Source organism: Cucumis melo, chromosome 3 (assembly GCF_025177605.1).
Source record: "Cucumis melo cultivar AY chromosome 3, USDA_Cmelo_AY_1.0, whole genome shotgun sequence".
Taxonomy (NCBI): Eukaryota; Viridiplantae; Streptophyta; class Magnoliopsida; order Cucurbitales; family Cucurbitaceae; genus Cucumis; species Cucumis melo.
In genome coordinates this window covers 8,958,745-8,969,503 of record NC_066859.1, presented here as the reverse complement: position 1 = coordinate 8,969,503, position 10,759 = coordinate 8,958,745, and the positions used below count along the sequence as shown (strand labels likewise).

Genomic DNA, 10,759 nt, shown 5'->3' with positions numbered 1-10,759 from the left:
AATTGTATAAACAGTAATAATGAGAAAGAAAAATGCCAAAAGAGAACAATTGGGAAACACCAGATTCTCACTCATGGGCGGGAATATCGGCACCTATATTTCAAATTATATAAAAACAAAAACAAATACAATTTTGTCTCTCTTTTTTTTTTTATTTTTTAAAATTTTCTTTCAAAATTCTATTTATATTATTATAAATACATAAAAAAAATAAACCAAAAAAGCTGACTACAATTTCTTTTGAGGCCCCATTCTTGAATTTCACACTATCGTATGCCCCAATCACATGCTCTCTCTCTCTCTCTTCCTTAGCTTTTTTTTTTCTTTTTTTTTTTTTTCCAATATTTCGAAAGCTACCATTGTGAAAAGAAGTGGAAGAACAAATTAAAATTTTCTTCATTATCTGCTATTCCTTGTTTGTTTTTCTCCATTTCTTCAGACATTCCGCAGATTCTTGCAGAGCTAAGCTGTTCTTTTAGTTTCTTCTTCAGTTCTTAAAACCAAACCCCCTCCTCCCTGGGATTCCATTTTTTTGTTTTGCACTGCAGATTCCTGTTCAGTCTCTCATTTTTTTGTGTTTTTTTTGTTCTCCCTTCTGGTCAAAGGTAAAATTCCCATCTGGGTCTTCTTCATTCTCATGATTTCTATTAATTTCTTATGTAAACTCTGTTGTAACCTTGAATTGTTATTATTATCCTCTTGACCCACCTCGGAAATGAGGGGGTTTCTGTTGATTTTCCCCCATTTCTCTTCTTCCTTCTTTGTGGGCTTGTTGATGGGTCGCTTTTATTCCGACTTCTATTCATAATATCCACTATTTCATCAATGTTTGAAGGATTTTGCTATTTTTCTTCTTGTGTTCTGTGATGGGTTCTTCTTTTTCTAAACCGTTGATGGAATCTGAAGCTTTCACCTACTATATATATTTGAAAATTGATGGGTTTTTTGGTTAGCAGAAACCCTTTTTTGCCATTTAGTAGTTGTCGGGTGGGATGATCTTGGGGTGGATTTGAAGCAAAGTTGTGAGAATGGTAGCCCAAGTCATCTTTCCATCTAAAAACTTTAGTGTTGTTAGATAGGATGTGAATATCGCTCCTCTCTTTCTCTCTTTTTCTTTTTGCTACTTTGCTTGAAATTCTTGTATAAGCTACAAGCGATTACAATATATTTTCTTTTGTTTGGATTCATAATGGGTTTCTAAATAACTGTGTATGTATGTCTGCTAGATGGTGCTTTGACCATTGGACTGATTGGAAATAAGAAGTTAAGATGGAAAGAAGAAAATGGCCATGGAAGAGGAAGTCATCTGATAAGAGTCCTGGAGAAACTGAAAGTTCTGGTTCAATGTCATCGTATTCAGAGAGATTTTCCGACGAGCAGGTACACAAATGAATCCTTAAAAGATCAATTTCGAACATCACCCAAATGGTATTATGTAAAATAGAATAAGGGTTGTTTTTTTTTTTTTGGGAGATTCATTCTTTTTATTAAGCACGGTCTCCCGGGTGATTGTATGTTCCAAACTCTTGGGGATGAAAATAAAGTTGAAATAGTTCTGTATTTATTGAGGTGAAAAGAGCATGTACAAGCTTTTAATATGAGCAGTTGTCATCAAGTTGGAATATGTATTCTGTTTCATTGGATTTGACTGATTGAATTTCTTCTCTGACGTCAAATTAGACTAGCTGTAATTGTTTTGGCATGGTTAAGAATATTGTTATGTTGCTCTATGAATTTCGATTATTGGTTACAAAAGAAATTCAAGAACCTTAGATCGCCCTTTTGATCTGTGTAAACAGAAGAAGAATCAGAATGTTTCTGTTTGTTCTTTAGCTGACAGGGAACTAGGGAAATTCTCTGATGAAGCTACTTATAGAAGACAAAAGAAATCTTTAAATTCTCTTGTAGACGTAGCGTTTTCCTTGACTATTATGAGCCACGGTCATCACTTTGATTATACTTAGATTAGTTGTCATGTAGACCCGATTGTTTCTTATATACAATAGTTATTTAAAACTGAAGGTGTTTGGCTCAGTGATAAATTTGTTTAAATTGAGAAGTTTAGTCCCATGTTTGATAGATGATTTTGGTATCTTATGGTGACAGTTAACTGATCTTAAATTTATCTGTTACATATCATAGACTCACGTATCTGTTTAAGTAGTGATGAGAGACATTCCCTGTTGAAAAACAGACATTATTTTATATGTATACTGTACACTTCACACTGTGCTATGCATTTGAAGATTTGGCTTGACACCCGTCATTATTGATATACAGGATGCAGCCAAGTCATCTCCCAATCATGAGACTCAGTCTCCAGAAGTAACGTCAAAAGCGATATGTAAGGAAGAAGACATTGATGATGATTTGCCAAAACAAGAAGAGATCAACGATAGTGTGAAAAGTCTATCCGAGAGGTTATCAGCTGCTCTTGTAAATGTGAAGGCCAAAGAAGACTTGGTAAAGCAGCATGCTAAAGTTGCGGAAGAAGCTATCGCAGGTAGAATTGGACAAATAAAATTTGTTCATGTTGTACCTCCACAGACATTCTCTTATGCAAAATGGAATCTGATGAATGAACTAAACGGTTTTATCGAGTTAAGTTTATGGCACTTCTTTTTTCAAGATCTAACTGAATTCTGATTATTCTAATGTAAGTTTAGGATGGGAAAAGGCGGAAAATGAAGTTACACATCTAAAACAGCAGCTTGGGACTACAGTTCAGCAAAAGTCTGCCTTGGAAAATCGAGTGAGCCACCTTGATGGGGCCCTAAAAGAATGTGTTAGGCAGCTTAGGCAGGCAAGGGAGGAGCAGGAGCAGAAGATTCATGACGCGGTGGAGGAAAAAACCCGAGATTGGGAGTCCACCAAGGTGGATCTTGAGAGGCAGCTCCTAGCACTCCAGAGCAAAGCAGATACTGCCAAATGCGAATCTCCTAAAGTTGATCCTAGCATTGGCAAGAGGCTTGAGTTATTGAAAAGAGAGAATGCAGCCCTCAGGCATGAGCTTCATGCTCAATATAGGGAATTAGAAACGAGGACTATTGAGAGGGATTTGAGTACACAAACAGCTGAAACAGCCAGTAAGCAGCATCTTGAGAGCATAAAGAAAATGGCCAAGCTCGAGGCTGAGTGTCGCAGGTTAAAGTTTATGTCATGCAAACCATCATTGGTAGATCACAAATCCATAGCTGCTTCGACGATCTCTATCGAGTCACTTACCGACACTCAATCAGATAATGGGGAGCAGCTTAGTGCAGTGGATATTGAAATAAGAACCGAACGAAACAAAGGCGAGCCTAGTTGCTCACATCCACGGGCATCAACCTTACTTGCAGAACTCAATCAGCTTGGGAATGAAAAGCCCGTTAGCAGTAATCTTCCGTCTTCTCTTGAACTTGATCTCATGGATGATTTTCTTGAGATGGAAAGGCTTGCTTCGTTACCTGAAACTGATACTGGAAAGAGTCGTCAAGAATCAGAAGCTTTCCCTCGTTCTACTGCAGAAGAAAATGCACTAAGAGCGGAGCTTGAGGCCTTGCGGCATGAGAGATCTCTAATGGAGGAGAAGCTGGGTGAGATGGAGGAAGCGAAGATTGAATTGGAAGAGAAGCTGAAACAAATGGAAGTGGAAAAGGATGAATTGGAAGAGAGGCTGGAGATGATGGAAATAGAGAGAGATGAAGCGAATCAAATGTTGGCAAAAATGGAGACCGAACAATACAAATTGGGGCAAGAGTTGGTGAAGATGGAAGAAGAGAAAGTTGAAATGGGAGAGAAATTAATGAAGTTGGAGACACAGAAAGATGAACTGGAGACTGCTCTATCCCGAAGTCAGAACTCTGTTGAGCTTTCACAATTTCAACTCAAGGAAACACAAATGAAACTGGAAAAGTTACAGAATGAACTCACCGTTGGAAATGAATCAAAGTTAAGAATTGAGTCTCAACTTATCAGCATGGAAGCAGAATCTCTGACCATGTCTGCGAAAGTTGAGATGTTGGAATCTGATATTCAAAAAGAGAGGGCTTCAGCAATGGCATTGACTGTCAAGTGTCAGGTACTGGAAGAGGAGCTTTCAAGATTGAAACAGGATGAAAAGCTATCACAAAGTGAAATCTCCAAAAATGAGTTGAAGATAAAGCAGGTAAAAGAGCTCATACCTTGCCTTCCTTAAAAGACACTATGTTTGTATTTGCTGTCTGATATAATAATTATCATGTTGCTTTATGAGCTTAGTCCCGAACTTCCAAGTTGATGTCTATTTGATCTTTGACCTTAAAAAAATGTCCAGTAGGTCCTTGAGTTTTAAGCTTATGTTTAATTGGTATTTGGGCTTTTAAAAATCGTGTCTAATTGAAATGCATAATTTCATGAAGTTGAAAACTACTAATTGTTGGGGTGTTAATATTGCAGGAGGATCTAGCAGTAGCTGCTGGGAAACTTGCTGAGTGTCAAAAGACAATTGCATCTCTTGGGAATCAACTTAAATCTCTAGCTGCACTTGAAGATTTTCTTATCGATACGACACATCTACCGGAGTTCACAGCCAGTGAATCTCTAAACATCACTATAGATGGTGAGGAGCAATGCAAGCATCCGTACGGAACACTTTCACCCAAAAGAGATTCAGACTTTACTAAAGTAGTTGATGACAATTCTGAACCATTAATGAGTAAGAATGGAGACGACTCGCCCCCTTCATCATCTTCTTCAACTTCATCATCTATGATAACAAGTCATGTTGTCAATTCTGAAAAAAACCGAAATGGTTTTGCAAAGTTTTTCTCACGAACCAAGAGTGGGATAAAACTAGAAATATAGTCAGGGATGCATATGGTGTCTAAAGATGATGGTACAGTACACAAATTTGACTGTAAAACAGCTTAGTTCTTGTGCATCTTGAATTTGCTGATTAAATGCTGTTTAATAGTAGATTAGTGTTTTAAATCTTCACGTGGATGGATTTTGTAGAATTATAGTCTGCTACAAAATAGCCGGAGTAATTTTGTTTACCCTCTGGCTTTTTTATTTTTATTTTCCCCCCTTTTTTTCTTCCTGGGAAATGTTTTGCCATTTTTTTTCGTTTTCGTTCCCACCTAAACTTTCAAAAAGCTTGAGTTTACTTTATGACTGTGATGATCATTTATCATTGTTGCATGATTCGTCATAATGTGAAGAGGTTGATTTGTTGCTACTTATTTTTTCAAACAAAATTCTGTGTATTTATTTATAAGTTTAGAAAACCTTTAAGACTGAACGATGCAAGTGAAAATTTAACAAATACTCTTACCATTAAACCAAGCAGGGAGCTGAGCAGTGATACTCTTCTCAGAAAAAGGAAAGGAAAATTTTATAATTGTACTGGGTACTAAATGCTTTTGATATCGATCACGGCAATGTTTAGGGGTGTTTGTGGAACAAGGAGCAAATTTTGTACGTTTTTTAGAGTTAATAAGACATAAAATTGATATATTTTGCATGGGACTCCTAAACTTTTTGGTCTAAACAAGGATACTTTATTGGCCACAATCCACTCCCGCTAGCCAATAATTAAAATAAAATAAAGGTTCACGTTATTTATACTTTTTGACTTTGATTCATTTTGGTCGTTATATTTTTAAATTTGATTTATTTTGATCCATATATTTTCAAAAAGTTTATTTTCGTTGGTGCTTTCAATTAAAGTTCATTTTGATAATTAAATTTTTAAAAAGCAACATTTTTTATCCTTTAAAATTGAAGGAACCAAAATAATCACTTTTTAAAAGTTCAAAAACAAAAATGAACTAAAGTTAGTTTTCATTTGTGACTTGAGTATTTGGACATGTTTGGTTTAGAATAAAGGTGAAATTATGTTATAAAATCAGTCACTCAAAATCCTACCAAAATAGCTAACAAGAAATCATGACATAATTCTTACACGCGTGAAGAATATGTAATTTAGTTATACAACTATAATGTTAAAACGATACACGGCAGAGGTTCTATGGTGTAGTGGTTAGCACTCTGGACTTTGAATCCAGCGACCTGGGTTCGACTCCCGGTAGGACCTTTTTGTGTTTTAATAATCAAAACCCGAGGTTCTCGATTACCGTAGTTCAATGTATTAAAACTTTCATAACCTCGCAACCAATACCTAAACATGTTTTGTTTTGTCACAAATTACATTCCCATTAATTTACTCGACTCCTCTTAAGCTGCAAACCTTATGGTAATCACATTAGATTTTAAATTAGAAAAAAAGATATGTTAACTCTCATTAAGAGTAGGCCATATATGTACATATCTAAAGAGAAATCTCATAGGAGTTGGAATTATTTAATAGACCTTAATGCTTGACATGATTGTTCGGGAGAAAATTGATCCTGACATAATAGACCAAAAATTAGGAAAAGTAGTTAGTAAACTCAACATAAATTGAACCAAAAGTAAAAACTACAATACTTTCAGATTTCTAGATTAAAAAAAAAAAAATAGATTCTATTTTTTTTTTGTCTAAAAATATTAAAAGCCTAAGAACTATATTAAAATCAATATTAATAGTACAAAGTTTCTTCAACTAAATATTAGACTGATATTATACAAATTTCTCTTCCGTCTTTAAAATGATTTTCTCTTGAATAGTCTTCTATTCATTCTCTCTACAAAATATATAATAAACAGAACAAAATACAATTCCACCAAAGTTAGTCCTCCTTCATTCATGATGAGTGTCATCAGTTTTCTTGTAATTACTCTCTTTCCTTACAGCGTTTAAAAGATCAATACCAAGCAAAGCATTCAGCAGGTTCATGCCAGTCATCCCAGACAATGCAAGTGGCAGCTCTACGCCTTTATCGAACTTGGAAGCATCTATGATGAGCTTGACAGTAATGAGAATGTGTGGAACAAACCTTGCGAAAACAAATGTTAGCCAGTTGAGAATCCATTCAACTTTCACGATAATGCTCTTGGCATCACGAACACCAGCCATCCTTCGCAATCGCCTTACATGGAGGAAGATAGAATGCATCTGGAACATCAGAACAATTCTTGTCTTAATTTTGCATATTAAAAGGTGGAAGTAAAAAATGACCCAAAAACTTGGTTTGATTCTAATAGAGTATGGTTGTTCTAAGAATAAATCTGGTAAGGAAATAACATTGAAAGGGTTTGAACATATGACCTTCTACACCATATCAAATCATTGATCGATCCAAAAGCTTAAGCTAAGACATGAGTCAATCGATGATTTAACAAGGTCCTTCAATATGAGCATAGAAAGTACAAGTTCACTCTCTATCATTTGCTAACTAAGGTGTTTAATTTCCCACCTGAAAGGCATGTTCCGTATGTGTGCACATCACAAGATCAAAAAATAAAAAAAGAAAAAACAAGTGAGAGATGGTGTGCGTCTGAGAGACATAGTAAGAGAGAGTGTGTCGAAATAGACTAGGGTTAAATTATAAGTTTAGTCAATGATTCTCGAGGTTTGTGTAATTAGTTCATGAAATTTCAAAGATATTGTTTGAAATACACAAATGTACCAGATGAAATATTGAAAATTTAGGGTTAAATAAGGTAAGGGAATGAGTAACTAAGAGTAAAGCAATAGCAATGGTCTAAGGGAGTAGATCAATGTGAAAGGGTGAATACGAAGAGAACTTAGTGAGAGAAAGTGCATTGAGAAAGTGATCAGAAAAGGAAACTGGGTGCCACAAGAGATTAAGATGGACTGTTCAAGCCTAAAGCACTAGATAAGGTACCAATCTATTACGTTCCTTTGTAAAACAACTTAAATCTGAAACCATCTTTAAATAGTTGGAGACATCATATTTGTGCCTGTGTCGAAGTCATCAAAGGAGACTGTCATAGTAAAAGAAATGCTTAAATCCAGAAAGAACCACAAACATGAAGAAAGAAAGCAGCATATTCACAAGGCACATTTTGCAAGAATAAACTAAAGCATACCTCGCAAACGAGAGTGAGAATGAGATAATTGATGGTGACATTCCTATACAAAGCAAGTGTAAAGCAAATGAGAAGAACCAGATGATGAACCAGGATCGCAGGAATCCAACCACTATATAGTCCGTATCGCAGCATATCCCACTGATCGTATGCAAAATATCCACATGAGAAGCACAAAGCTGCATAAGCCCATGGCCATGTTCCTCCAAACAATTGTGAATGCTCAAACATCCCCTCTGAACTGGAATCATAACTCAGCCACCGGTTCACCAAAACAAACAGTACTGCAATTAAATCATTGCAAAGATGACTTAACTAGATGGCCCAAACAATAGGATAAACTATTGACACTCAGAAATTGGTGAGCCAACAAAGCACTTCAGGTTAAAATCATGTGATAACCAAGGCCAATCAAGTAGCCTTCCTCTATCTTGAACAATAGGAATTGATAATACATCTATTCAAACCTTACGATTAAATAGTTAGTTTACCTTTAAGCTTTGAACCTCATTTCCTCAACCTTCAACAATACAAAGAAGTTGCTAATGGGGCCAAGAGAAAATCTCTAACATCGTTAACGAGTTTGAGACATTTTCTGGGTCGACAGACAACCTTTCCTCGCATAATAGTTCGGAATATTTTAGCAAAGCATCTTTAGAATACAAAATCTTCCATGTTTCTGTTCTCTCCATCAACCAAATAGTATCACCTTTTTTCCTTCATTTATGCATCGAAATGCATAGAATGCAGAGATTGGTAAAGAAATAAGGAAGAGAAGGCAAGCAAACTTGATAGGGAATGAAAAACAGGGGAGGCTTGAAAATTTCCTACCTTGATTTGGAAGAAATGTTTACGTAGTATGGTAAAATGCAACTGACTTGTTTGATCTTAGCGACATAGTGGGGTTAGAGATCTTCATACAGGTCATATGGACGACCCTTGTCTATGTTACTAAGATTTCTTTTCCTAGACTAACATGGGAAACAACTGAAGCTTTCTTTTCCTAAAACATCCTTTATCTCAACACTTCATCTGTTTATCGACTTGCAACCTTTCTTTTCTTGCCTATCAATTAAGGCAGTCTATTTTTCCACATTTCTTTAAACTTGACGAAAACAGAATCTCTGGGGAAAAAGGGGTTCGAGACATAAGAAAGTAGAGAGGAAGAAAGCATGGCATTTATTTAATCTTAAAGCTTCAAAGAAAAAAAGAAAAAAAGAAAAAAAAATCAGTTCCTATCTCTATATTTTAAACTGTATTTAGCTTAGTTTTAGTTCATTGAGTGAATTTTAACTGAATTCATATGAGGTAGCAAACCCAGACATGTTTGAGAGCTATTTTAAAATCATATCACAAAATAACCTTAAGTCATTCAAAAATAAATTCAAGAGTGACTGCTACATATGCCCCTACATTCTAATGGAATAAATAGAACCATAATCTAAAATTCAGATATGCAACTAAAATTGTTAAAAAGCCAAGAACTAAAGCTTCAAAATTGGGGATCAATTCTATAATTTGACAAAGGTAGTAAATACAAAAGGAGTGAGAGACAGAGTCTTGATATTCTTGGCACAGGAAAAGCAGTCCAAAATAATTTACTTGTGCTCGGTTCATTGGCTCAAACAACCAACTGCAGCATGCGCACTAAACCACATCAATAACTAATAATTCACAGAATTTACAACACATAACTTGCAAAAACGAAACAAGACCTACCCTGAGTCTTTTTTATAGTGCAAAGAAAATCTATTATTTCAATCAGTAAAACCTTCAACCTAAGCAAGGCGAAGAAGTAACTTCCAAACAAAGAATCAAAACAGTGAGCAAGGAAGGCAGTCATATATAATGAAAATTAAAAACAACAAGCGGAGTTATAAATAGAATTAAAAAAAGAAGAAGAAAAAGAGAAAAATAAACAACGAGATAGTAAAAGAGAAGCATAGAACCTGAAGCAGAGGTGACAATGGAGTGAAGGAGAGAAACGGAGGTGTTGACTAAAAGAGGATCCTTAGAAACAAGAACTCTAATGGAGGAATTGGCGGACTGGTAGAACAGAGCTCCGAAAACAACGTAGAGCAGCCGGAAGCGTCGGTCGAATAGAATTTCGAACCAAAGAGAAACTGACCAAAGCAGTAATGTGGCGGAGAAGAAGCTTCCTGCCCTGCTCTTCTCCTTCAACAGTGTTCTCCCCGCCATGGAGTCGGTGTGGAGCTAAATCGTGTGTTCTGTATCTGCTGGAGAGAGACGACGATTCTGTGAAGAGACCGGAGAGAGGAGACGGGCTACCGGTCCCCCCGGTAAACGGTGACGCGATAACACATGCGTATTGGGCCTCAAGCGATTCCGAAGGTTGGGCTGTTTGTTCGGCCCGTTTCTTTTCTACTGGTTTATTTTAGGGCCGAGAAGAATAATAGTAGAATAGAACGTTTATTTTACATAAATGACATATTTTTATTTAAAATGATAAAATAGCAAAATCGAAAAATAATTACTGAAACAATGTCGTAAATGTCCCTATCTAAATGAAGAACTTGAATCCTAAATATATTTATCTAAGAAACCAAAAATACTTTATAATTAAATCAAACTCTCAACACACAATTAACAGTTAACACCTATCAAAATCTCAATTTTCCAAAAAAATCCGAAAATTAACACCTATCACCATCAAAGTTCCATATAATTTATGTAGTCGATTCATATCTTCTTCACATCGTGCGTATTCAGGTATTCAAACGTTATCAATCTCTTCACATCTTTCAAAACTTTTAAACATTCCAGGCATTCATACGTTGAGGGA

The 10,759-nt window shown here is 35.7% G+C and overlaps 2 protein-coding genes and 1 non-coding gene across 3 annotated transcripts; 2 read left to right on the top strand and 1 right to left on the bottom strand.

The window, feature by feature from the left end:
• The first annotated feature begins 226 nt into the window (after positions 1–226).
• On the top strand, positions 227–4,959 carry LOC103504057 (filament-like plant protein 3). Its single transcript, XM_008468489.3, has 5 exons — positions 227–605; positions 1,227–1,380; positions 2,281–2,503; positions 2,667–4,150; positions 4,420–4,959. Exons 2-5 carry the CDS (start codon positions 1,270–1,272, stop codon positions 4,825–4,827), a joined length of 2,226 nt encoding a protein of 741 aa, XP_008466711.2. The 5' UTR covers positions 227–605; positions 1,227–1,269; the 3' UTR covers positions 4,828–4,959.
• Positions 4,960–5,986: 1,027 nt separating this feature from the next.
• Positions 5,987–6,058, top strand: TRNAQ-UUG (transfer RNA glutamine (anticodon UUG)). The gene has a single exon. It is a non-coding gene; the product is annotated as a tRNA-Gln (tRNA).
• A 484-nt stretch (positions 6,059–6,542) lies between these two features.
• On the bottom strand, positions 6,543–10,247 carry LOC103504058 (uncharacterized). Its single transcript, XM_008468491.3, has 3 exons — positions 9,906–10,247; positions 7,957–8,240; positions 6,543–7,018 (listed from the first exon to the last, which is right to left on the bottom strand). Exons 1-3 carry the CDS (start codon positions 10,153–10,155, stop codon positions 6,704–6,706), a joined length of 849 nt encoding a protein of 282 aa, XP_008466713.2. The 5' UTR covers positions 10,156–10,247; the 3' UTR covers positions 6,543–6,703.
• Between the last annotated feature and the right edge of the window lie 512 nt (positions 10,248–10,759).